Source organism: Oncorhynchus tshawytscha, linkage group LG08, assembly GCF_018296145.1.
Source record: "Oncorhynchus tshawytscha isolate Ot180627B linkage group LG08, Otsh_v2.0, whole genome shotgun sequence".
Classification (NCBI taxonomy): Eukaryota; Metazoa; Chordata; class Actinopteri; order Salmoniformes; family Salmonidae; genus Oncorhynchus; species Oncorhynchus tshawytscha.
The window spans coordinates 2,927,625-2,955,124 of NC_056436.1; the positions used below are offsets into that span (position 1 = coordinate 2,927,625).

Below are 27,500 nucleotides of genomic sequence, written 5' to 3' on the forward strand. Positions count from 1 at the left end.
CAAGTTTTGGAAAATGTATTTTCAGAATTGTTACAAGTATGAATATATATAATTATAATAATAATAATAATATAATATTCTGCTGTGAAAAATACACTTGTAGATTTTGATTCTGCGCGCGCTCTTAAGTTCTGTCACTATTGTCACGTTACCAAGAGATTGGTAAACTTGTAGAAAGTTTTGTAAGTTTGTGGAGAGAGATTTGCAAGTAAAAATTTAATTTGAGCAGCTCTGGGGACAGGACCTTTTACTCCTAACCAATCAGTTCTCTCTGGCACAACCACAGCCGCTTAACCATTGGCTCGATTGTTCCTTCAATCAAATCTCTGGAATTAGCTACCCAATTGAGCAAGGGATGATGAGATAAGTAAAATCAAAACGATCTACTTGAAGTTAATTGTCTGTTAATTGCTTGCTGTTTGGGGGATTTAGGCTGGGTTTCTGAACAGCACTTTGGGATATCAGCTGATGTAAGAAGGGCTTTATAAATAAATTTAATTTGATAAATGTGATTCTTATCTGTGTACGTAGATTTTTTGATGGCATGACAGTAGTACACGCACAGTAGATAGCTAAATTGACATTTCTGGTCGAAGCTAGCTAGCTAACTCCCACCATCATCACTGCAGTATAGCGAATGTTAGCTATGTTTCTAGAAAATAAAAACGATATATTAGCTAGCTATATTTTAAAGACTTGTTACATACTTTTGAACACTTTTTGTCAAACTACTTAATTCGCCATGGACGTAAAATAAAAAGCAGGAGCCACAGGGAAAACCACCCATTGGTTGTTCCCCACCCAGAAACCCACCGATTGGTCACTCCCCACCCAGAAACCCACCGATTGGTCACTCCCCACCCAGAAACCCACCGATTGGTCACTCCCCACCCAGAAACCCACTGATTGGTCACTCCCCACCCAGAAACCCACCGATTGGTCACTCCCCACCCAGAAACCTACCCATTGGTCGCTCCCCACCCAGAAACCACACATTGGTCGTTTCCCCACCAAGAAACCCACCGATTGGTCGTTTCCTCACCCAGAAACCCACCCATTGGTCGTTCCCCACCCAGAAACACACCCATTGGTCGTTCCCCACCCAGAAACCCACCCATTGGTTGTTCCCCCACCCAGAAACCCACCCATTGGTTGTTCCCCACCCAGAAACCCACCCATTGGTTGTTCCCCACCCAGAAACCCACCCATTGGTTGTTCCCCACCCAGAAACCCACCCATTGGTTGGTCCCCACCCAGAAAACCACCCATTGGTTGTTCCCCACCCAGAAACCACCCATTGGTTGTTCCTCAACCAGAAACCCACCGATTGGTTGGTCACCACCTAGAAACCCACCCATTGGTCACTCCCCACCCAGAAACCCACCCATTGGTCACTCCCACCCAGAAACCCACCCATTGGTCACTCCACATCCAGAAACCCACCCATTGGTCACCCCCACCCAGAAACCCACCCATTAGTCGTTCCCCATCCAGAAACCCACCCATTGGTCGTTCCACACCCAGAAACCCACCCATTGGTCACTCCCCCACCCAGAAACCCACCCATTAGTCGTTCCCCATCCAGAAACCCACCCATTGGTCGTTCCACACCCAGAAACCCACCCATTGGTCACTCCCCACCCAGAAACCTACCCATTGGTCACTCCCCATCCAGAAACCCACCCATTGGTCACTCCCCACCCAGACACCTACCAATTGGTCACACCCACCCAGAAACCCACCCATTGGTCACTCCCCACCCAGAAACCCACCCATTGGTCTCTCCACATCCAGAAACCCACCCATTGGTCACTCCCCACCCAGAAACCCACCCATTAGTCGTTCCCCACCCAGAAACCCACCCATTGGTTGTTCCACACCCAGAAACCCACCAATTGGTTGTTCCCCACCCAGAAACCCACCCATTGGTTGTTCCCCACCCAGAAACCCACCCATTGGTTGTTCCCCACCCAGAAACCCACCCATTGGTCGCTCCACACCCAGAAACCCACCAATTGATTGTTCCCCACCCAGAAACCCACCCATTGGTCTCTCCACATCCAGAAACCCACCCATTGGTCACTCCCCACCCAGAAACCCACCCATTGGTCGTTCCCACACCCAGAAACCCACCCATTGGTCGTTCCACACCCAGAAACCCACCCATTGGTTTGTTTCCCCACCCAGAAACCCACCCATTGGTTGTTCCCCACCCAGAAACCCACCCATTGGTTGTTCCCACCCAGAAACCCACCCATTGGTCGTTCCCACCCAGAAACCCACCCATTGGTTGGTCCCCACCCAGAAACCCACCCATTGGTCACTTCCCCACCCAGAAACCCACCCATTGGTCACTCCCCACCCAGAAACCCACCCATTGGTCACTCCCCACCCAGAAACCCACCCATTGGTCACTCCCCACCCAGAAACCCACCCATTGGTCACTCCACATCCAGAAACCCACCCATTGGTCACTCCCCATCCAGAAACCCACCCATTATTCCCCACCCAGAAACCCACCCTCCACCCAGAAACCCACCCATTGGTCACTCCCTACCCAGAAACCCACCCATTGGTCACTCCCCACCCAGAAACCCCTGTGAACCATCCCTCATTCCCCCCCAGACCTGCTATGGTTCCTTGAAATAAAGTGAACATCCCACACCTTAAAGTGATGTTATATGTTGACAATTATTAGAAAACAAGTCTGTTAATTCATAGTTATTTTGCAAAAAAAAATCATCTAAATCATAATAAACATAATAATAATCACAATTAGGTATATGAATAAACATGATAGAAATAACGGTACCTTGTCCTCTGTCCTCTTCATCCTCAGAGTCTCTAACTTTTCCTCCAGATCCTTCACCTGACCTCGCAGAGACTCCTCCTCCTGGTGGGGAGGGAGGGAGAGGGGGAGGGGGGGGGAGAGGGGGAGGGAGAGGGGGAGAGAGAGGGGGGGAGGGGGAGGGAGGGGGAGGGAGAGGGGGGGAGAGGGGGGGGAGGGGAGGGGGAGAGAGGGGGAGAGGGAGGGAGAGGGGGGAGAGGGGGAGAGATGCAGCTTAAGCCTCAACCTCTTCAACATATACATTAATGAATTGGTGAGGGCACTAGAACAGTCCGCAGCACCCGGCCTCACCCTACTAGAATCTGAAGTTAAATGTCTGCTGTTTGCTGATGATCTGGTTCTTCTGTCTCCAACCAAGGAGGGCCTACAGCAGCACCTAGATCTTCGGCACAGATTCTATCAGACCTGGGCCCTGACAGTAAATCTCAGTAAGACCAAAAGAATGGTGTTCCAAAAAAGGTCCAGTCACCAGGACCACAAATACAAATTCCATCTAGACACCATTGCCCTAGAGCACACAAAAAACTATACATACCTTGGCCTAAACATCAGCTCCACAGGTAACTTCCACAAAGCTGTGAACGATCTGAGAGACAAGGCAAGAAGGGCATTCTATGCCATCAAAAGGAACATAAATTTCAACATACCAATTAGGATCTGGCTAAAAATACTTGAATCAATCATAGAGCCCATTGCCCTTTATGGTTGTGAGGTCTGGGGTCCACTCACCAACCAAGAATTCACTAAATGGGACAAACACCAAATTGAGATTCTGCATGCAAAATTCTGCAAAAAATATCCTATATGTACAACGTAAAACACCAAATAATGCAGAGCAGAATTAGGCCGATACCCACTAATTATCAAAATCCAGAAAAGAGCCGTTAAATTCTACAACCACCTAAAAGGAAGCGATACCCAAACCTTCCATAACAAAGCCATCACCTACAGAGAGATGAACCTGGAGAAGAGTCCCCTAAGCAAGCTGGTCCAGGAAATCTGTTCATAAACACAAACACACCCTACAGTGGCAGAATACCTGAACACTGTGACTGACCCAAACTTAAGGAAAGCTTTGACTATGTACAGACTCAGTAAGTATAGCCTTGCTATTGAGAAAGGCCGCCGTAGACAGACCTGGCTCTCAAGAGAAGACAGGCTATGTGCTCACTGCCCACAAAATGAGGTGGGAACTGAGCTGCACTTCCTAACCTCCTGCCAAATGCATGACCATATTAGAGACCCAATTTTGATAAACTCCCACATCTACTGGGTGAAATATCACAGCAGCAAGATGTGTGACCTGTTGCCACCTGTTAACTTTTATTTATTATCTACTTCACTTGCTTTGAAAACATATGTTTCCCATATCTACTGGGTGAAATTCCACAGAGAGAAACATCACAGCAAGTAAAGAAAGAGAGACAGAGATGAGAGCCACGAGAAAGAGAGAAACAGAGAGAAGAACAAACACCATTGTAAGAAACAGAGAGATATTTATGACTTATTTATTTTATCTTGTGTCCTTTAGCCATTTGTACATTGTTAGAACACTGTATATACATATAATAGAGACATTTGTAAGAGTCTTAGAGTTTTGAAAGGTAGAGATGTGTAATGAGAGACTGTTAATTTTTGTTGTTTTTCACTTTATATATTCACTTTGTATGAGAGACAGAGAGAGAGAGACAGAGACAGAGAGAGACAGAGACAGAGAGAGACAGAGAGAGACAATAAAGAGACAGAGAGAGGGAAGGTTGAAGGGAAATTGAGAGAGACAGAGACGAGAGAGACAGACAGAGACAGAGAGAGAGAGAGAGAGAGAGAGAGAGAGACAGAGACAGAGAGAGACAGAGAGAGAGAGAGAGAGAGAGAGGGAGAGAGGAGAGAGAGAGAGAGAGAGAGAGAGAGACAGAGAGACAGAGAGAGAGCGAGAGAGAGAGACAGAGAGAGAGAGAGAGAATAGTTAATACAGCTGTTGGGGGTTAGGCAGCGGGGACACTAAAATACTGACAGTGTTAATTGTTAGTGTGGAACAACACTCCAGATTAACATGAAGCCACACACACACACACACTAAACACATCACACACACCCACACACACACCCACCATCACATCATACCACCACACTAAACACACACATAACATCACCACACACACTAAACACATCACACACACACACAGACACACCCACCCACCCACACACACACCATCACATCACACCACCACACTAAACACACCCGTAACATCACCACACACACTACACACACACCAAACTATCAAACCACAGCACTGCACCTGAGTTGCCATAGCGACTTCCTCCTGAGAGATGGATGAGACACTAATTATGACAGTCTATTTACTGAGTGTACAAAACCTTTTAAAAAACATGCTCTTTCTATGACATACACTGACCAGGTGAAAGATATGATCCCTTATTGATGTAAATCCACTTCAATCAGTGTAGATGAAGGGGAGGAGACAGGTGGTTAAAGAAGGATTTTTAAGCCTAGAGATAATTGAGACATGGGTTGTGTTCGTGTGTCATTCAGAGGGTGAATGGGGAAGACAACATATTGAAGTGCCTTTGTACGGGGTATGGTAGTAGGTGCCAGGAGCACCGGTTTGTGTCAAGAACTGCAACGCTGCTGGGTTTTTCACACTCAACAGTTTCCTGTGTGTTTCAAGAATGGTCCACCTCCCAAAGGACATCCAGCCAACTGGACACAACTGTGGGAAAAATTGGAGTCAACATGGGCCAACATCCCTGTGAAACGCTTGAGACACCTTGTAGAGTCCATGACCCTGATGAATTGAGGCAATTGTGAGGGCAAAGGTGTGTGCAACTCAATATACTAGTGGTTAGAGTGTAGGGGAGGCAGGTAGCCTAGTGGTTAGAATGTAGAGGAGGCAGGTAGCCTAGTGGTTAGAATGTAGAGGAGGTAGGTAGCCTAGTGGTTAGAGTGTAGAGGAGGTAGGTAGCCTAGTGGTTAGAGTGTAGAGGAGGTAGGTAGCCTAGTGGTTAGAATGTAGAGGAGGTAGGTAGCCTAGTGGTTAGAGTGTAGAGGAGGCAGGTAGCCTAGTGGTTAGAGTGTAGAGGAGGTAGGTAGCCTAGTGGTTAGAGTGTAGAGGAGGCAGGTAGCCTAGTGGTTAGAATGTAGAGGAGGCAGGTAGCCTAGTGGTTAGAATGTAGAGGAGGTAGGTAGCCTAGTGGTTAGAGTGTAGGGGAGGCAGGTAGCCTAGTGGTTAGAATGTAGAGGAGGCAGGTAGCCTAGTGGTTAGAGTGTAGAGGAGGCAGGTAGCCTAGTGGTTAGAATGTAGAGGAGGCAGGTAGACTAGTGGTTAGAGTGTAGAGGAGGCAGGTAGCCTAGTGGTTAGAATGTAGAGGAGGCAGGTAGCCTAGTGGTTTGTAGAGGAGGCAGGTAGCCTAGTGGTTAGAATGTAGAGGAGGCAGGTAGCCTAGTGGTTAGAGTGTAGAGGCAGGTAGTCTAGTGGGTTAGAGTGTAGAGGAGGCAGGTAGCCTAGTGGTTAGAGTGTAGGGGGAGGCAGGTAGCCTACTGGTTAGAATGTAGAGGAGGCAGGTAGCCTAGTGGTTAGAGTGTAGAGGAGGTAGGTAGCCTACTGGTTAGAGTGTAGAGGAGGCAGGTAGCCTAGTGGTTAGAGGTAGAGGAGGTAGGTAGCCTACTGGTTAGAATGTAGAGGAGGCAGGTAGCCTAGTGGTTAGAGTGTAGAGGAGGTAGGTAGCCTACTGGTTAGAGTGTAGAGGAGGCAGGTAGCCTAGTGGTTAGAGTGTAGGGGAGGCAGGTAGCCTAGTGGTTAGAGTGTAGAGGGGAGGCAGGTAGCCTAGTGGTTAGAGTGTAGAGGAGGCAGGTAGCCTAGTGGTTAGAGTGTAGGGGAGGCAGGTAGCCTAGTGGTTAGAGTGTAGAGGAGGCAGGTAGCCTAGTGGTTAGAGTGTAGAGGAGGCAGGTAGCCTAGTGGTTAGAGTAACCGCAAGTAGTTGGACTAGCAAGTTCAAATCCCCGAGCTGACAAGGTACAAATCTGTCGTTCTGCCCCTGTTCCTAGGCCGTCATTCATTCATTCACAGGTACTGAGGAGATCCATTATGTTACTTGTTTACTTGTTATTCGTGAGAGATATTTTTATTTCTTTGCGATAGTAGTTCACTGAATTGCTTAGTTTCTAACGCTGCTGCTACAAACGTCTGGCGCTCCGTAGAATGTAAATGCGTTATCACGTGATGCTGCCTTCAAATCTCATTCCAAATTGCGGTAACCTTAAATAAACGTTAATAAACTTTAATAAAAGTCCACAAAAAGCGTCAAAACTACTGCACACCACTGGGCGCGATCTCCATGACGCTCCGATCGTGCTGCTCAGACCACAGCGCTACGGCAGTTCACAATGCTTTTGCGAGCCGTGAGAATATTTGATACTTGATGGTATGAGGACGATCGGTTTGTAGAACCTTTCCCCAAAACCACAGCCCACTAGATACAGTAGTGCGTTGTTATACTGTAGCCTAAAAAAACACTGCTTCCAGCCGCCCCCTGGTGGCCATTATACATGTTAAATATTTATTCAAATCCGACATCTGTACTACAGAGTAAAGCTAACATTTACACACTTAGACACCAGGTAAAATGAGTCTTTAAAAACATACAGAATCTTTATGGCTATTTGCTATAGCCTCCTGGGTGGCGCAGTGGTTTAAGGCATCGCTGTGCCACCAGAGATTCTGGGTTCTCCATGAAATTATGGAGAAAAAAATGGCTTACTATATATTGTACACGTCTAACCCAAGACAGTACACCTGTTAACAGGTGACTAAATGAGGGAGAACAGCTTGTGTTTACTGTGTCATTACACCTGAGGGTATTACATCACTCCAGTATCACAGTGAGCCATACAGTACAGTTAGTCATCCACTGTACCTTGCTGGGGAGTGGAGGTGGGGGGGCTGAAGGGGAGAGGAGCCCCCGGGTGAGGGGATGATGGGGCCCCCAGGGGGTCTGTGCCGGGGTGGAGGGCTCGCTGCTGCTCATCTCTCCAGCCGAGGCAGACACAGACCCAGAGGGCCCCGCCTTGAGGCTCCGGTTCCCGCAGGACGGCTGGGCTGGAGGGGGGAGAGAGGAAGAGAGAGAGAGAGAGAGGGGGAGAGAGAGGGAGAGAGAGGGGGAGAGAGGACGAAAGAGGAGGAAAGGGAGAGAGAGAGGAGGAAAGGAGAGAGAGAGGAGTAGAGAGGAGGAGAGAGATGAGGGTTAGACCATAATGACCCCAGCAAGGGTTAGACACCAGGGACCAGACAAACACATCACTGTGAAATTTGGTATAGAAAATGTAATGTCTGGCAAAGCTTCTGACATTCACCAGAAGACAGATGGATTAATACAGACCTATGTAATAAAAATATTAGTTATGAGTGAGAATATATATATATATATATATAAAGAATAAAAATAAAGATAAAAGATAAAGATAAAAGTTTGAAAAACTTAGAAGTGAAAAAAAAGACTGAGTTCACTCAAGAAGATAAGGAACAAAATGCCTCTGTAGAAGATTGGGCTCACCTTGGGCCTTCTGGCCGTAGTCTGAAGAGCAGTGGAGAGGACAAGAGAGGAGAGGAGAAGACAGGAAGAGTGAGGAAAAGAGGGGAGAGGAAGAGAGAGAGAGGAAGAGAGAGGAGAGGTTAGGAGAAGAAGAGAGAGGAGAGGAAGAGAGGAGAGATTAGGAGACGAAGAGAGAGGAGAGGTTAGGAGAGGAAGAGAGAGGAGAGATTAGGAGAGGAAGAGAGAGGAGAGGTTAGGAGACGAAGAGAGAGGAGAGGTTAGGAGAGGAAGAGATAAGAGAGGTTAGGAGAGGAAGAGGAGGAGAGGTTAGGAGAGGAAGAGATACGAGAGGATAGGAGAGGAAGAGACAGGAGGAGATGGGAGAGGAAGAGGAGGAGAGTTTAGGAGAGGAAGAGATAGGAGAGGTTAGGTGAGGAAGAGATAAGAGAGATTAGGAGAGGAAGAGAGGAGAGATTAGGAGAGGAAGAGGAGGAGAGGTTAGGAGAGGAAGATGAGGAGAGGTTAGGAGAGGAAGAGGAGGAGAGGTTAGGAGAGGAAGAGGAGGAGAGGTTAGGAGAGGAAGATGAGGAGAGGTTAGGAGAGGAATATATAAGAGAGGTTAGGAGAGTTAAAGACAGGAAGAGATAGGAGAGGAGAGGAAGAGACAGGAAGAGAGAGGAGAAAAAGCACCAACAGAAGTGTTAGTGGCATGCTGAAACCAGGTATAACATCAGTACAGTCAGATCAGCTGATGAGGACAGGAAGTCTGACAACCACATCACATGTTGTCTAAAGCATAACACTGCCATTCATCACCTTCTGAGTGGTTCTACAAATGTCTCCACCGCAAGACAATTGAACAGGTTATAACATGATGAACAGGTCATAGCATGATGAACAGGTTATAGCATGATGAACAGGTTATAGCATGATGAACAGGTTATAACATGATGAACAGGTTATAGCATGATGAATAGGTTATAGCATGATGAACAGGTTATAGCATGATGAACAGGTCATAGCATGATGAACAGGTTATAACATGATGAACAGGTCATAGCATGATGAACAGGTTATAGCATGATGAACAGGTCATAGCATGATGAACAGGTCATAGCATGATGAACAGGTTATAACATGATGAACAGGTCATAGCATGATGAACAGGTTATAACATGATGAACAGGTCATAGCATGATGAACAGGTTATAACATGATGAACAGGTCATAGCATGATGAACAGGTTATAGCATGATGAACAGGTTATAGCATGATGAACAGGTCATAGCATGATGAACAGGTTATAACATGATGAACAGGTCATAGCATGATGAACAGGTTATAGCATGATGAACAGGTCATAGCATGATGAACAGGTTATAACATGATGAACAGGTCATAGCATGATGAACAGGTTATAGCATGATGAACAGGTTATAGCATGATGAACAGGTTATAGCAGGATGAACAGGTTATAGCATGATGAACAGGTTATAGCAGGATGAACAGGTTATAGCATGATGAACAGGTTATAGCATGATGAACAGGTTATAGCAGGATGAACAGGTTATAGCATGATGAATAGGTTATAGCAGGATGAACAGGTCATAGCATGATGAACAGGTTATAACATGATGAACAGGTTATAGCATGATGAACAGGTTATAGCATGATGAACAGGTTATAACATGATGAACAGGTTATAGCATGATGAACAGGTTATAGCAGGATGAACAGGTTATAGCATGATGAACAGGTTATAACATGATGAACAGGTTATAGCAGGATGAACAGGTTATAGCAGGATGAACAGGTTATAGCATGATGAACAGGTTATAGCAGGATGAACAGGTTATAGCATGATGAACAGGTTATAGCATGATGAACAGGTTATAGCAGGATGAACAGGTTATAGCATGATGAACAGGTTATAGCAGGATGAACAGGTTATAGCATGATGAACAGGTTATAGCATGATGAACAGGTTATAGCAGGATGAACAGGTTATAGCATGATGAACAGGTTATAGCAGGATGAACAGGTTATAGCATGATGAACAGGTTATAGCAGGATGAACAGGTTATAGCATGATGAACAGGTTATAGCAGGATGAACAGGTTATAGCATGATGGACAGGTTATAGCAGGATGAACAGGTTATAGCAGGATGACAGGACACCACACTGATGTTTTCTTGGCGATTGAGAAGAGTGCCTCTTGTGCTAACATTCCTCCTGAAAGCCTCTGTGTCTGGCAGTTGGTCTCTGGCCACACATAGTCTCTGTCTCTTTGTCTCACCGAGGTTGAACTATCTGATAAATGACTGGTACCACCAGCGTCTTTCTGATAAATGGCTGCATTGTGTCCGTAGTGGGAAACAACATGTCTGATACAGACAAGAGGGAGTGAACCGTAACCCTAACTCCTCTGACCCCACCGATGGGATGTAGTTAGATCACTACACTGGTACAAAAAAGGGTTCAAAAGGGTTCTTCGGATGTCACAATAGGAGAACCCTTTTGGTTCCAGGTAGAACCCTTTTGGTTCCAGGGAGAACCCCTTTTGGTTCCAGGGAGAACCCTTTTTGGTTCCAGGGCCTCTGTTGAAAGGGATCCTCACGGAACCCAAAAGGATTCTATCTGGAACCAAAAGAGTTCCACCTGGAACCAAAAGAGTTCTACCTGGAACCAAAAGAGTTCTACCTGGAACCAAAAGAGTTCTACCTGGAACCAAAATAGTTCTACCTGGAACCAAAAAGTGTTCCTTCAACAAGTTATCCTATAGCGACAGGCGTAGACCCCTTTTAAGTTCAACATGGCCCCTTTTTTTCTAAGAGTGTAGTAGAATATGGGCAGCTGAGGAGCGTTGTCCTGCCGTCATCTGGGTCAGGAGGTAGATAGAATCCATCCTTCAGGTTAACATGACTACATGTCATAGACTACGGGGCCAATGAACCCCATTCTCTCTTTTTTCCCGACGCTTTTGACCTGTCTGTGATACCGTATCTTAGAGGATATGATGTCACAGCGAGGCAACGTCCTCCCTCTTTATATGCATAAGGACACAATGGCATGAGATTCAAATGAAAGGGTGGGGCAATGTGGTTATATTTAAATAGAAACACTATAGTGATCGCAAAATAACGATAAAAAAAAATAACTCTCTCCAACACAACTCTTGTAAAACAGCTAGGTCTTATTATGGACTGGTATGTAAAACAACTAGGTCTTATTATGGACTGGTATGTAAAACAACTAGGTCTTATTATGGACTGGTATGTAAAACAACTAGGTCTTATTATGGACTGGTATGTAAAACAGCTAGGTCTTATTATGGACTGGTATGTAAAACAGCTAGGTCTTATTATGGACTGGTATGTAAAACAGCTAGGTCTTATTATGGACTGGTATGTAAAACAGCTAGGTCTTATTATGGACTGGTATGTAAAACAGCTAGGTCTTATTATGGACTGGTATGTAAAACAGCTAGGTAGTATTATGGACTGGTATGTAAAACAGCTAGGTCTTATTATGGACTGGTATGTAAAACAGCTAGGTCTTATTATGGACTGGTATGTAAAACAGCTAGGTCTTATTATGGACTGGTATGTAAAACAGCTAGGTCTTATTATGGACTGGTATGTAAAACAGCTAGGTCTTATTATGGACTGGTATGTAAAACAGCTAGGTCTTATTATGGACTGGTATGTAAAACAGCTAGGTCTTATTATGGACTGGTATGTAAAACAGCTAGGTCTTATTATGGACTGGTATGTAAAACAGCTAGGTAGTATTATGGACTGGTATGTAAAACAGCTAGGTCTTATTATGGACTGGTATGTAAAACAGCTAGGTCTTATTATGGACTGGTATGTAGAACAGCTAGGTCTTATTATGGACTGGTATGTAGAACAGCTAGGTCTTATTATGGACTGGTATGTAAAACAGCTAGGTCTTATTATGGACTGGTATGTAAAACAGCTAGGTCTTATTATGGACTGGTATGTAAAACAGCTAGGTCGTATTATGGACTGGTATGTAAAACAGCTAGGTCGTATTATGGACTGGTATGTAAAACAGCTAGGTCTTATTATGGACTGGTATGTAAAACAGCTAGGTCTTATTATGGACTGGTATGTAAAACAGCTAGGTCTTATTATGGACTGGTATGTAAAACAGCTAGGTCGTATTATGGACTGGTATGTAAAACAGCTAGGTCTTATTATGGACTGGTATGTAAAACAGCTAGGTCTTATTATGGACTGGTATGTAAAACAGCTAGGTCTTATTATGGACTGGTATGTAAAACAGCTAGGTCTTATTATGGACTGGTATGTAAAACAGCTAGGTCTTATTATGGACTGGTATGTAAAACAGCTAGGTCTTATTATGGACTGGTATGTAAAACAGCTAGGTCTTATTATGGACTGGTATGTAAAACAACTCTTGTAAAACAGCTAGGTCTTATTATGGACTGGTATGTAAAACAGCTAGGTCGTATTATGGACTGGTATGTAAAACCGCTAGGTCGTATTATGGACTGGTATGTAAAACAGCTAGGTCGTATTATGGACTGGTATGTAAAACAGCTAGGTCTTATTATGGACTGGTATGTAGAACAGCTAGGTCTTATTATGGACTGGTATGTAAAACAGCTAGGTCTTATTATGGACTGGTATGTAAAACAGCTAGGTCTTATTATGGACTGGTATGTAAAACAGCTAGGTCTTATTATGGACTGGTATGTAAAACAGCTAGGTCTTATTATGGACTGGTATGTAAAACAGCTAGGTCTTATTATGGACTGGTATGTAAAACAGCTAGGTCTTATTATGGACTGGTATGTAAAACAGCTAGGTCTTATTATGGACTGGTATGTAAAACAACTCGTGTAGAACAGCTAGGTCTTATTATGGACTGGTATGTAGAACAGCTAGGTCGTATTATGGACTGGTATGTAAAACAGCTAGGTCTTATTATGGACTGGTATGTAGAACAGCTAGGTCTTATTATGGACTGGTATGTAGAACAGCTAGGTCTTATTATGGACTGGTATGTAAAACAGCTAGGTCTTATTATGGACTGGTATGTAAAACAGCTAGGTTGTATTATGGACTGGTATGTAAAACAGCTAGGTTGTATTATGGACTGGTATGTAAAACAGCTAGGTCTTATTATGGACTGGTATGTAAAACAGCTAGGTTGTATTATGGACTGGTATGTAAAACAGCTAGGTTGTATTATGGACTGGTATGTAAACAGCTAGGTCTTATTATGGACTGGTATGTAAAACAGCTAGGTTGTATTATGGACTGGTATGTAAAACAGCTAGGTCTTATTATGGACTGGTATGTAAAACAGCTAGGTTGTATTATGGACTGGTATGTAAAACAGCTAGGTCTTATTATGGACTGGACTCAAATGTAAAACAGCTAGGTTGTATGGATGTGTGAACTGCACCAGATAGGGGCATTACAGCAAGATAACAAGGCATCGAGGTCAATTCCATTTCAACTCTAGTCAATTCAGAAAGTTAACCAAATTGTAATGACACGTTTCTCATTGAAAAGCATTGAAGCACTGAAATGTCAGTGTACTTCCTGAATAGACTGGCATTGATCCAAACACCCAATCACCTGAACTAATTCATGAGCTGTTAACATATTCTAATGAGCTGGTAACATATTCTAATGCCCTGTTAACATATTCTAATGAGCTGTTAACATATTCTAATGAGCTGTTAACATATTCTAATGAGCTGTTAACATATTCTAATGCACTGTTAACACATTCTAATGCCCTGTTAACATTCTAATGAGCTGTTAACGTATTCTAATGAGCTGTTAACATATTCTAATGACCTGTTAACATATTCTAATGAGCTGTTACCATATTCTAATGAACTGTTAACACATTCTAATGCCCTGTTAACATTCTAATGAGCTGTTAACATATTCTAATGCACTGTTAACATTCTAATGAGCTGTTAACATATCAGAATGAGCTGTTAATATATTCTAATGCGCGGTTAACATATTCTAATGAGCTGTTAACATATTCTAATGAGCTGTTAACACATTCTAATGCCCTGTTACCATATTCTAATGAGCTGTTAACGTATTCTAATGAGCTGTTAACACATTCTAATGCCCTGTTACCATATTCTAATGAGCTGTTAACATAACCCAGGAGCTATATTCTACATAGGCAGATAATTATACAACAACAATATAAAACAGACACGTTTGCATAACCCCCTAATGAAATGAGGAATGGATTAAGCACCTATCTAGATCACAGCTCCGTTAACACAAATTTACCAACTAAAAGATGACAACAACAACATCCCATAATAAACATCATCAGATGGTGCTCTGTACCTTCCTGGGGGCAGGAGTCTGTCTCATCATATTGGCAAGAGAAGAAGACACACACACACACACACACACACACACACACACACACACACACACACACACACACACACACACACACACACACACACACACACACACACACACACACACACACACACATAGGAGAGATACTCAGTTACACATTGTGAGAGCACACAGACGGACAGACAGACAGACAGACAGACAGACAGACAGACAGACAGACAGCCAACAGACGGTCAGACGGCCAGTCAGTGAGGTAGGCAGACAGACAGCCAACAGACAGCAGGCAGTAGCAGCTCAGTTCAGCTCAGACAGGGAAGGAAGCTGTAGCCTGTGCAAATGGCCGCAGATCAGACTCCTTTTTGTTTCTCGCAGACAGCCCCTCTATAAACCTTTCTGTTTAGTCCTTTCTGTTCCATCCGTGATACAGGGTTGGGTTGCCAGTCGTATAATCACAACGCTCGACTCTGCTCTGCAGGGTTGCCAGATTGTATAGTTTCCTTCCTCAGACCTTCCCTCTTCTCTGTCTGATTAATTCTCTCTCTGATCTGGCATCCTACTGTGATGAAAAAGGCAAACCTCTGGCTCGCTCTATCGCTCTCCTGCTCTATCGCTCTCCTGCTCTATCGCTCTCCTGCTCTATCGCTCTCCTGCTCTATCGCTCTCCTGCTCTGTGTCCCTCCTTTTCCCTCTCACTCACTCTCGATCTTCCCCTGGCTCTCTCCTGTACTCTGTCCCTCCCTTTCTCTCTCTCCTGCTCTCTGTGTCTCTCTTTCTCTCTTCTCTTGTGTTCATGGTGATCTGCCAACCACTACCCTGCTCGTACATTACATCATTACCTGCCCCCTCCCAGACAGATGGACAGAGAAGTGGGAGGAGTGAGTTCGTGAGAGGGGAAGGAGGAGAGAGGTGAAGAGCAGGAGAAGGGAGGTGGAGAGAGGGGAGGGAGGAGAGAGCTGGAGAGCAGGAGAAGGGAGGTGGAGAGAGGGGGAGGAGAGAGCTGGAGGTAGAGGGGAGGGAGGAGCGATGTGGAGAGGGAGAGAGGGGAGGTAGGGAGAGATGGGAGAGGGGAGGGAGGAGCGATGTGGAGAGAGGGGGAGAGAGGGGAGGTAGGAGAGATGTGGAGAGAGGGGGAGAGAGGGGAGGTAGGAGAGATGTGGAGAGAGGGGGAGAGAGGGAGGTAGGAGAGATGTGGAGAGGGGAGGGAGGAGCGATGTGGAGAGGGGGGAGAGCGGGGAGGTAGGAGAGATGTGGAGAGAGGGGGAGAGGGGAGGTAGGAGAGTTGTGGAGAGGGGAGGGAGAAGAAAGAGAAATAAAGACAAATAAAATGAGCAGAGGGAGGGTAGAGGAGGGGTAAGGTGCTGTACAGAAGGGAGGGTAGAGGAGGGGTAAGGTGATGTATTGAAGGGAGGGTAGAGGAGGGGTAAGGTGATGTATTGAAGGGAGGGTAGAGGAGGGGTAAGGTGATGTATTGAAGGGAGGGTAGAGGAAGGGTAAGGTTCTGTACTGAAGGGAGGGTAGAGGAGGGGTAAGGTGATGCCAGTCGCTCCTGTATCTTAGCAACATGTAGCACATGTTGGGATGTGTGAACTTTACTCCTCAGCCTGAAGCGGCGCCAGTGAATAGCTGTTCTTGTTGGGCCGACTGATAAGATGCTTCAGGAGGGCCAGTGAATAGCTGTTCTTGTGGGGCCGACTGATAAGATGCTTCAGGAGGGCCAGTGAATAGCTGTTCTTGTTGGGCCGACTGATAAGATGCTTCAGGAGGGCCAGTGAATAGCTGTTCTTGTGGGGCCGACTGATAAGATGCTTCAGGAGGGCCAGTGAATAGCTGTTCTTGTTGGGCCGACTGATAAGATGCTTCAGGAGGGCCAGTGAATAGCTGTTCTTGTTGGGCCGACTGATAAGATGCTTCAGGAGGGCCAGTGAATAGCTGTTCTTGTTGGGCCGACTGATAAGATGCTTCAGGAGGGCCAGTGAATAGCTGTTCTTGTTGGGCCGACTGATAAGATGCTTCAGGAGGGCCAGTGAATGGCTGTTCTTGTGGGGCCGACTGATAAGATGCTTCAGGAGGGCCAGTGAATAGCTGTTCTTGTTGGGCCGACTGATAAGATGCTTCAGGAGGGCCAGTGAATAGCTGTTCTTGTTGCGCCGACTGATAAGATGCTTCAGGAGGGCCAGTGAATAGCTGTTCTTGTTGGGCCGACTGATAAGATGCTTCAGGAGGGCCAGTGAATGGCTGTTCTTGTGGGGCCGACTGATAAGATGCTTCAGGAGGGCCAGTGAATAGCTGTTCTTGTTGGGCCGACTGATAAGATGCTTCAGGAGGGCCAGTGAATAGCTGTTCTTGTGGGGCCGACTGATAAGATGCTTCAGGAGGGCCAGTGAATAGCTGTTCTTGTTGGGCCGACTGATAAGATGCTTCAGGAGGGCCAGTGAATAGCTGTTCTTGTGGGGCCGACTGATAAGATGCTTCAGGAGGGCCAGTGAATAGCTGTTCTTGTTGGGCCGACTGATAAGATGCTTCAGGAGGGCCAGTGAATAGCTGTTCTTGTTGGGCCGACTGATAAGATGCTTCAGGAGGGCCAGTGAATGGCTGTTCTTGTGGGGCCGACTGATAAGATGCTTCAGGAAGGCCAGTGAATAGCTGTTCTTGTTGGGCCGACTGATAAGATGCTTCAGGAGGGCCAGTGAATAGCTGTTCTTGTGGGGCCGACTGATAAGATGCTTCAGGAGGGTGGCCATGTGTGCTAGCAAGGCAGCCGGTACCAGGTACCGGGTGAGAGCTCCGTGCTGTTCGTCATCCTCAATGTTCAGTACCAGCAGCTCAACTAAGTGGCTCAACTCATTAGGATACTTCAGTCTGATTATGTGTGATTACCCACAAACTGTACCAGTAACTAGATATTACCAACCCTCTGTACCAGTAACTAGTTATTACCCACTCTCTGTAACAGTAACTAGTTATTACCAACCCTCTGTACCAGTAACTAGTTATTACCGACCCTCTGTACCAGTAACTAGTTATTATCCACTCTCTGTACCAGTAACTAGTTATTACCCACTCTCTGTACCAGTAACTAGTTATTAGCGACCCTCTGTACCAGTAACTAGTTATTACCAACCCTCTGTACCAGTAACTAGTTATTACCCACTAACTGTACCAGTAACTAGATATTACCGACCCTCTGTACCACTAACTGTACCAGTAACTAGATATTACCGACCCTCTGTACCAGTAACTAGTTATTACCCACTCTCTGTACCAGTAACTAGTTATTAGCGACCCTCTGTACCAGTAACTATTTCTTACCTACCCTCTGTACCAGTAACTAGTTATTACCCACTCTCTGTACTAGTAACTAGTTATTACCGACCCTCTGTACCAGTAACTAGTTATCACCAACCCTCTGTACCAGTAACTAGATATTACCCACTCTCTATACCAGTAACTAGTTATTACCCACTCTCTGTACCAGTAACTAGTTATCACCCACTCTCTGTACCAGTAACTAGTTATTACCTACCCTCTGTACCAGTAACTAGATATTACCCACTCTCTATACCAGTAACTAGTTATTACCCACTCTCTGTACCAGTAACTAGTTATCACCCACTCTCTGTACCAGTAACTAGTTATTACCTACCCTCTGTACCAGTAACTAGTTATTATCCACTCTCTGTACCAGTAACTAGTTATTACCAACCCTATGTACCAGTAACTAGTTATTACCTACCCTATGTACCAGTAACTAGTTATTACCTACCCTCTGTACCAGTAACTTGTTATTACCCACTCTCTGTACCAGTAACTAGTTATTACCGACCCTCTGTACCAGTAACTAGATATTACCCACTCTCTGTACTAGTAACTAGTTATTACCCACTCTCTGTACCAGTAACTAGTTATTACCCACCCTATGTACCAGTAACTAGTTATTACCCACTCTCTGTAACAGTAACTAGTTATTACCGGCCCTCTGTACCAGTAACTAGTTATTACCCTCTCTGTACTAGTAACTAGATATTACCCACTAACTGTACCAGTAACTAGTTATTACCCACTCTCTGTACCAGTAACTAGTTATTACCGGCCCTCTGTACCAGTAACTAGTTATTACCCACTCTCTGTACTAGTAACTAGATATTACCCACTAACTGTACCAGTAACTAGTTATTACCCACTCTCTGTACCAGTAACTAGTTATTACCGACCCTCTGTACCAGTAACTAGTTATTACCCACTCTCTGTACTAGTAACTAGATATTACCCACTAACTGTACCAGTAACTAGTTATTACCCACTCTCTGTACCAGTAACTAGATATTACCCACTAACTGTACCAGTAACTAGTTATTACCGACCCTCTGTACCAGTAACTAGTTATTACCCACTCTCTGTACTAGTAACTAGTTATTACCGGCCCTCTGTACCAGTAACTAGTTATTACCCACTCTCTGTACCAGTAACTAGTTATTACCCACTCTCTGTACCAAAATACTCTGAGTTTAATATCAAATAAATACAAATGTTTTGGAATCAGGCTGTCCAATAGTATAGAATCAGGCTGTCCAATAGTATAGAATCAGGCTGTCCAATAGTATAGAATCAGGCTGTCCAATAGTATAGAATCAGGCTGTCCAATAGTATAGAATCAGGCTGTCCAATAGTATAGAATCAGGCTGTCCAATACTATAGAATCAGGCTGTCCAATAGTATAGAATCAGGCTGTCCAATAGTATAGAATCAGGCTGTCCAATACTATAGAATCAGGCTGTCCAATAGTATAGAATCAGGCTGTCCAATAGTATAGAATCAGGCTGTCCAATAGTATAGAATCAGGCTGTCCAATAGTATAGAATCAGGCTGTCCAATAGTATAGAATCAGGCTGTCCAATAGTATAGAATCAGGCTGTCCAATAGTATAGAATCAGACTGTCCAATAGTATAAAATCAGGCTGTCCAATAGTATAAAATCAGGCTGTCCAATAGTATAGAATCAGACTGTCCAATAGTATAAAATCAGGCTGTCCAATAGTAAAGAATCAGGATGTCTGGGTGTGTCTAGTCTAGGTTACTGGGCCAGAACAGACTGAAGTCTGGATGTGTCTAGTCTAGGTTACTGGGCCAGAACAGTCTGTAGTCTGGGTGTGTCTAGTCTAGGTTACTGGGCCAGAACAGTCTGTAGTCTGGGTGTCTAGTCTAGGTTACTGGGCCAGAACAGTCTGTAGTCTGGGCGTGTCTAGTCTAGGTTACTGGGCCAGAACAGACTGAAGTCTGGGTGTGTCTATTCTAGGTTACTGGGCCAGAACAGACTGTAGTCCGGGTGTGTCTAGTCTAGGTTACTGGGCCAGAACAGACTGAAGTCTGGGTGTGTCTATTCTAGGTTACTGGGCCAGAACAGACTGTAGTCCGGGTGTGTCTAGTCTAGGTTACTGGGCCAGAACAGACTGAAGTCTGGGTGTGTCTATTCTAGGTTACTGGGCCAGAACAGACTGTAATCTGTAGATCCATTACCAGGGGGGAAATCTGTTCCCGTTAAAAATGTAACACTAAGAGTCTCTTTCTCATGGAGGAGAAGAGGTAGATGGAGGAATGGCCATAAGGAGGAGAGGGCGATGAATTAGGGAGGAGAGAAGAGGTAGATGGAGGGATGGCCAGAAGGAAGGAGAGGGGGATGAATTAGGGGACAGACTGAGGGAGGAGAGAAGAGGTAGATGAAGGGATCATGTTACTGCTTTAAAAAAGCAGCAGGGTGAAATCACTGTCACTGTATCCGAGGTCAGTGACCCGGGCAGGATGGAGAGATACCCCACAGAGAGCCATACAGGTGTAGGATTACCGTCCTGACAGCCCCGTGACACTTAGCAGACAGAACACTGCTGACAGTGACAACAACTTGTACTTCCTCTACGCTTCAGAACACATCACCATATAGAACATTCTAGGTCCCGGTTCTGGAGATGCTAAACGGTACAACTAGTGTTCTATAGAGTCTCATGTAAACCTGCTGGTTAGGGACTCAGACAGACAGTTAGTGGCTACAGACTCTCCCAGTAACGTACTAAGATGGCCCCAGACTAGAGGGCTGTTTGGGAGAGCAATATGTAAACATCCAGACCAGAGTTCAAATATTATTCAAATTCATTTCAAATACTTTAACCCGAACATGATTGAGTTTGCCTGGCGCAATGGAACCAATAAATTAGTTGCAAAATCTGGCACTCCGGCCAGGCTTCAGCAAAAGCTAAAAGTATTTGATAGATTTCAAGTAGTATTTGAACCCAGATCTGGACACCCAATAACATCGCTGCTGAGCACAAGAGCAGAGCAGGAAATCCATACTGTAGGGAGCTGGCCTCTCCTCTCTCTGAGCTGAGCTGGCATCTCTTCTCTCTGAGCTGAGCTGGCCTCTCCTCTCTCTGAGCTGAGCTGGCCTCTCCTTTCTCTGAGCTGAGCTGGCCTCTCCTCTCTCTGAGCTGAGCTGGCCTCTCTTCTCTCTGAGCTGAGCTGGCCTCCTCTCTGAGCTGTCCTCTCTTCTCTCTGAGCTGAGCTGGCATCTCCTCTCTCTCTCTGAGCTGGCCTCTCCTCTCTCTGAGCTTGCCTCTTTTCTCTCTGAGCTGAGCTGGCATCTCCTCTCTCTGAGCTGAGCTGGCCTCTCTTCTCTCTGAGCTGAGCTGGCATCTCCTCTCTCTATTTCTTTCTGAGTTGGCCTCTCCCTCTCTCTCTCTCTCTGAGCTGGCCTCTCCTCTCTCTGTCTCTCTGAGCTGGCCTCTCCTCTCTCTGTCTCTCTGAGCTGGCCTCTCCCTCTCTCTCTGAGCTGGCCTCTCCTCTCTCTGAGCTGAGCTGGCCTCTCCTCTCTCTGAGCTTGCCTCTCCTCTCCTCTCTCTCTCTCTCTCTCTGAAATGACCTCTTCTCTCTCCCTCTCTCGCTGAGCTGGCCTCTCCTCTCTGACTGGAGTCTCTGAGCTGGCCTCTCCTCTCTGACCGGAGTCTCTGCGTGTGCCCAGAATGTCACCTTGTTCCCTATATAGTGCACTACTGACCAGCCTTTGCCTGCTCCCCTGGTCTAGATAGAGGTCATCTCAGCTACAACACTGCACCCTCTCACTACCTGACATTTATCATGACAGCCAACAGAAGCGTACTGCGCGTGTGCGTGTGTGTGTGTGTGTGTGTGTGTGTGTGTGTAGACAGCAGTACATCACTGAGTAGCACAGTACAGACCCAGTTAACATGCTACTGGGTAAACAGCTTTAGTTAACATGCTACTGGTAAACAGACCCAGTTAACATGCTACTGGGTAAACAGACCCAGTTAACATGCTACTGGGTAAACAGACCCAGTTAACATGCTACTGGGTAAACAGACCCAGTTAACATGCTACTGGGTAAACATCTTTAGTTAACATGCTACTGGGTAAACATCTTTAGTTAACATGCTACTGGGTAAACAGACCCAGTTAACATGCTACTGGGTAAACAGACCCAGTTAACATGCTACTGGGTAAACAGACCCAGTTAACATGCTACTGGGTAAACATCTTTAGTTAACATGCTACTGGGTAAACAGACCCAGTTAACATGCTACTGGGTAAACAGACCCAGTTAACATGCTACTGGGTAAACAGACCCAGTTAACATGCTACTGGGTAAACAGACCCAGTTAACATGCTACTGGGTAAACAGCCTCAGTTAACATGCTACTGGGTAAACAGACCCAGTTAACATGCTACTGGGTAAACAGACCCAGTTAACATGCTACTGGGTAAACATCTTTACTTAACATGCTACTGGGTAAACATCTTTAGTTAACATGCTACTGGGTAAACAGACCCAGTTAACATGCTACTGGGTAAACAGACCCAGTTAACATGCTACTGGGTAAACAGCATCAAGTCCCGACATGACAGCTGACCACGTATGAACCAATGATCACTGAGGAGGGCGGAGAGGGACAGGGAAGAGGGATATGAGCCGTCACTCACAGGGATGAGCCGTCACTCACAGGGATGAGCCGTCACTCAGAGGGATGAGCCGTCAATCACAGGGATGAGCCGTCACTCACAGGGATGAGCCGTCACTCACAGGGATGAGCCGTCACTCACAGGGATGAGCCGTCACTCACAGAAACATGCATGTACACAAAGACAGACAGGGAGAACAACGATGGGATGGGAGACGGTCTGGGAGAGCTAGAGGTTATGGGGAAATGGAGTTGACGCCTTGTTGCCATGCAGCTAGGCCATTCAGAGCCACGGTTACGGTTACCACGGTTACCACATTATTATTATGACGACCGGCTGTTACCGAGGAGGTTCGAGAAGCGTGCACCACCTTTTTGGGCTTGGGTCCTCGCTGCTGTGTGGTCATAGGGAGTGGGTGAGGGTGGGAGGGGGCGGGGTGTAAAGGTGAGAGGTTAGAGGTCACAGAAGTTAAAAGGTTAGAGTTCATCGGTGACATCATTCTGGAGGTGGTGATGGGAAGTGTCAGTCAGTCAGTGTTCTACCGTGGAACAGAGGTGAACATAAGGAATGTTTCTACACAGACACACACTGTTTATTGTTTATTACATAACATGTCAATGGAAATGTTTGTTATGACAAGCCTAATTAAGTTCATGTGCTTAACAAGTCACATAATAAGTTGCATGGACTCACTCTGTTTATTAACAGGATTTTTTGAATGACTACCTCATCTCTGTACCCCCGACACACACAATTATCTGTAAGGTCCCTCAGTCGAGCAGTGAATTTCAAACACAGATTCAACCACAAAGACCAGGGAGGTTTTCCAAGGCCTCACAAAGAAGGGCACCTATTGGTAGCTGGGTAAAAAGCAGACATTGAATATCCCTTTGAGCATGGTGAAGTTATTAATTACACTTTGGATGGTGTATGAAAACACCCAGTCACTACAAAGATACAGGCGTCCTTCCCAACTCAGTTGCCGGAGAGGAAGGAAACCTGTCAGAGAATTTACCATGGAGGCCAATGGTGACTTTAAAACAGTTACAGAGTTTAATGGTTGTGATTGGAGAAAACTGAGGATGGATCAACAACGTTGTAGTTACCCCACAATACTAACCTAAATGACAGAGTGAGAAGAAGGAAACCTGGACAGAATAAAAACCATTTCAAAAGAGGGAACGAAGAAGAATAGGGGGGTTTGGTGAAGAGGAGGAGCAGAGGGGGGTTGGTGAAGAGGAGGAGCAGAGGGGGGTTGGTGAAGAGGAGGAGCAGAGGTGGGGGGGGTTGGAGGAGCAGAGGGGGGTTGGGAAGCAGGAGGGGGGTTTGGTGAAGAGGAAGAGCAGGGGGGTTTGGTGAAGAGAAGGAGCAGAGGGGGGTTTGGTGAAGAGGAGGAGCAGGAGGGAGGAGATGTTTTGGTGAAGAGGAGGAGGAGGGGGGTTTGGTGAAGAGGAAGAGCAGGGGGTTGGTGAAGAGGAGGAGCAGAGGGGGGTTGGTGAAGAGGAGGAGCAGAGGGGGGGTGGTGAAGAGGAGGAGCAGAGGGGGGGGTTGGTGAAGAGGAGGAGCAGGAGGGAGGACGAATATGATGAATATGTTCTTGTTTTCATTCTGATTGCATTTTTGATTTGATTTGTTTGTTTCTGTAATTGCAGTAGTTCAGGGCTCACCTATACGGTGCCTTCGGAAAAGTATTCAGACCCTTTGACCTTTTCCACATTTTGTTCTATTCTATTCATAAAGCGAAAACAGGTTTTTAGATATTTTAAAATGTTTATTAAAAAAACAAAACAGAAATACCTTATTTACATAAGTATTCAGACCCTTTGATATGAGACTCAAAATTGAGCTCAGGTACATCCTGTTTCCATTGATCATCCTTGAGATGTTTCTACAACTTGATCGGAGTCCACCTGTGGTAAATTCAATTGATGGGACATGATTTGGAAAGGCACACCCCTGTCTATATAAGGTCCCACAGTTGACTGTGAATGTCAGAGAAAAACCAAGCCATGAAGTCAAAGGAATTGTCCAAGACAGGATTGTGTCGAGGCACAGATCTGGGGAAGGGTACCAAAACATTTATGCAGCATTGAAGGTCCCCAAGAACACAGTGGCCTCCATCATTCTAAAATGGAAGATGGGAGAACCTTCCAGAAGGACAACCATCTCTGCAGCACTCCACCAATCAGGCCTCTGGTAGAGTGGCCAGACGGAAGCCACTCAGTAAAAGGCACATGACATCCTGCTTGGAGTTCTCTAAAAGGCACCTAAAGGACTCTCAGACCATGAGAAACAAGATCCTCTGCTCTGATTAAACCAAGATTTAACTCTGGTTTGAATGCCAAGTGTCATGTCTGGAGGACACCTGGCACCATCCCTACAGTGAAGCATGGTGGTGGCAGCATCATGCTGTGGGGATGTTTTTCAGCAGCAGATCTAACATCTCTGGAGAGACCTGAAAATAGCTGTGCAGCAACACTCCCCATCCAACCTGACAGAGCTTGAGAGGATCTGCAGAGAAGAATGGGAGAAACTCCCCAAATACAGGTGTGCCACGCTTGTAGTGTCATACCCAAGAATACTTGAGTCTGTAATCGCTGTCAAAGGTGGTTCAACAAAGTACTGAATAAAGGGTCTGAATACTTATGTAAATGTGATATTTCAGTTTTTAAATTTTTATAAATTAGTAAACATTTCTAAAAACCTGTTTTTGCTTTGTCATTATGTGGTATTGTGTGTAGATTGATGAGTGGAGGGGTAGGGGGGGGTCAATTTAACAGTAAGGCTGTAACATAACAAAAAAATAGAAAAGTCAAGGGGTCTGAAAACTTTCCGAAGGCACTATATAAGAGCCCAAGGTCTCAGTACGACTCCTGACAAAATAAAAATATAGTATACTAGTCTACTAGTCTCTACTAGTCTCTAGTCTACTAGTCTCTAGTCTACTAGTCTCTAGTCTACTAGTCTCTAGTCTACTAGTCTCTAGTCTACTAGTCTCTAGTCTACTAGTCTCTATGCTACTAGTCTCTATGCTACTAGTCTCTAGTCTACTAGTCTCTAGTCTACTAGTCTCTATGCTACTAGTCTCTATGCTCTAGTCTCTGGTCTACTAGTCAACAAGTCTCTAGTCTACTAGTCTATGCTGGTCTCTATCTACTAGTCTCTAGTCTACTAGTCTCTAGTCTACTAGTCTCTAGCCTACTAGTCTCTAGTCTACTAGTCTCTAGTCTACTAGTCTCTAGTCTACTAGTCTAGTCTGGTCTACTAGCCTCTAGTCTCTAGTCTACTAGTCTACTAGTCTCTAGTCTACTAGTCTCTAGCCTCTACTAGTCTCTAGTCTCTGGCTCTAGTCTCTATGCTACTAGTCTCTAGTCTACTAGTCTCTAGTCTACTAGTCTCTATGCTACTAGTCTCTATGCTACTAGTCTCTAGCCTACTAGTCTCTAGTCTAGTAGTCTCTAGTCTACTAGTCTCTAGCCTACTAGTCTCTAGTCTACTAGTCTCTATGCTACTAGTCTCTAGTCTACTAGTCTCTAGCCTACTAGTCTCTAGTCTACTAGTCTCTAGTCTACTAGTCCTAGTCTACTAGTCTCTAGTCTCTAGCTCTAGTCTGGTCTACTAGTCTCAAGTCTCTAGTCTACTAGTCTACTAGTCTACTAGTCTCTGGCCTAGTCTCTAGTCTACTAGTCTCTAGCCTACTAGTCTAGTAGTCTCTGGTCTACTAGTCTCTGGCCTAGTCTCTGCTCTAGTCTCTAGTCTACTGGTCTCTAGTCTACTAGTCTCTGGTCTACTAGTCTACTGGTCTCAGTGCTACTAGTCTCTAGTCTACTAGTCTCTAGTCTCTAGTCTCTGTCTACTAGTCTCTATGCTACTAGTCTCTATGCTACTAGTCTCTAGTCTACTAATCTACTAGCCTACTAGTCTCTAGTCCTAGTCTCTGGTCTACTAGTCTCTATACTGGTCTCCAGTCTACAAGTCTCTAGTCTAGTCTTAGTCTACTAGGCCTACTAGTCTCTATCTACTGGTCTACTAGTCTACTAGCCTAGTCTACTAGTCTCTAGTCTACTAGTCTCTATGTCTACTAGTCTCTAGTCTACTAGTCTCTAGTCTACTAGTCTCTATGCTACTAGTCTCTAGTCTACTAGTCTCTAGTCTACTAGTCTCTAGTCTACTAGTCTCTATGCTACTAGTCTCTAGTCTACTAGTCTCTATGCTACTAGTCTCTAGTCTACTAGTCTCTAGCCTACTAGTCTCTAGTCTACTAGTCTCTAGTCTACTAGTCTCTAGTCTACTAGTCTCTAGCCTACTAGTCTCTAGTCTACTAGTCTCTAGTCTACTAGTCTCTAGTCTACTAGTCTCTAGTCTACTAGTCTCTAGTCTACTAGTCTCTAGTCTACTAGTCTCTAGCCTACTAGTCTCTAGTCTACTAGTCTCTATGCTACTAGTCTCTATGCTACTAGTCTCTAGTCTACTAATCTACTAGCCTACTAGTCTCTAGTCTCTAGTCTACTGGTCTACTAGTCAACAAGTCTCTAGTCTACTGGTCTACTAGTCTACTAGTCTACTGGTCTACTAGTCTATTGGTCTCCAGTCTACAAGCCTTTAGTCTACTAGTCTACTAGTCTACTAGTCTCTATGCTACTAGTCTCTATGCTACTAGTCTCTAGTCTACTAATCTACTAGCCTACTAGTCTCTAGCCTACTGGTCTACTGGTCTATTGGTCTCCAGTCTACAAGCCTC

The 27,500-nt window shown here is 45.2% G+C and overlaps 2 protein-coding genes across 2 annotated transcripts in view; both read right to left on the reverse strand.

Annotated features, from left to right (window-relative positions):
* LOC121846980 (dynactin subunit 1-like) overlaps window positions 1-7,894 on the reverse strand; it is a 14,516-nt gene extending 6,622 nt beyond the window's left edge. The window contains exons 1-2 of the mRNA XM_042326220.1: window positions 7,784-7,894; window positions 2,813-2,893 (exon numbers count right to left, since the gene is read on the reverse strand). Coding sequence (XP_042182154.1) covers window positions 2,813-2,893; window positions 7,784-7,894 — 192 coding nt within the window. The remainder of the gene's footprint in view (window positions 1-2,812; window positions 2,894-7,783) is intronic.
* The window catches only part of LOC121846981 (dynactin subunit 1-like), a 69,950-nt gene continuing 50,340 nt past the window's right edge, over window positions 7,891-27,500 (reverse strand). The window contains exons 5-8 of the mRNA XM_042326221.1: window positions 23,103-23,153; window positions 14,777-14,794; window positions 8,420-8,440; window positions 7,891-7,965 (exon numbers count right to left, since the gene is read on the reverse strand). Coding sequence (XP_042182155.1) covers window positions 7,891-7,965; window positions 8,420-8,440; window positions 14,777-14,794; window positions 23,103-23,153 — 165 coding nt within the window. The remainder of the gene's footprint in view (window positions 7,966-8,419; window positions 8,441-14,776; window positions 14,795-23,102; window positions 23,154-27,500) is intronic.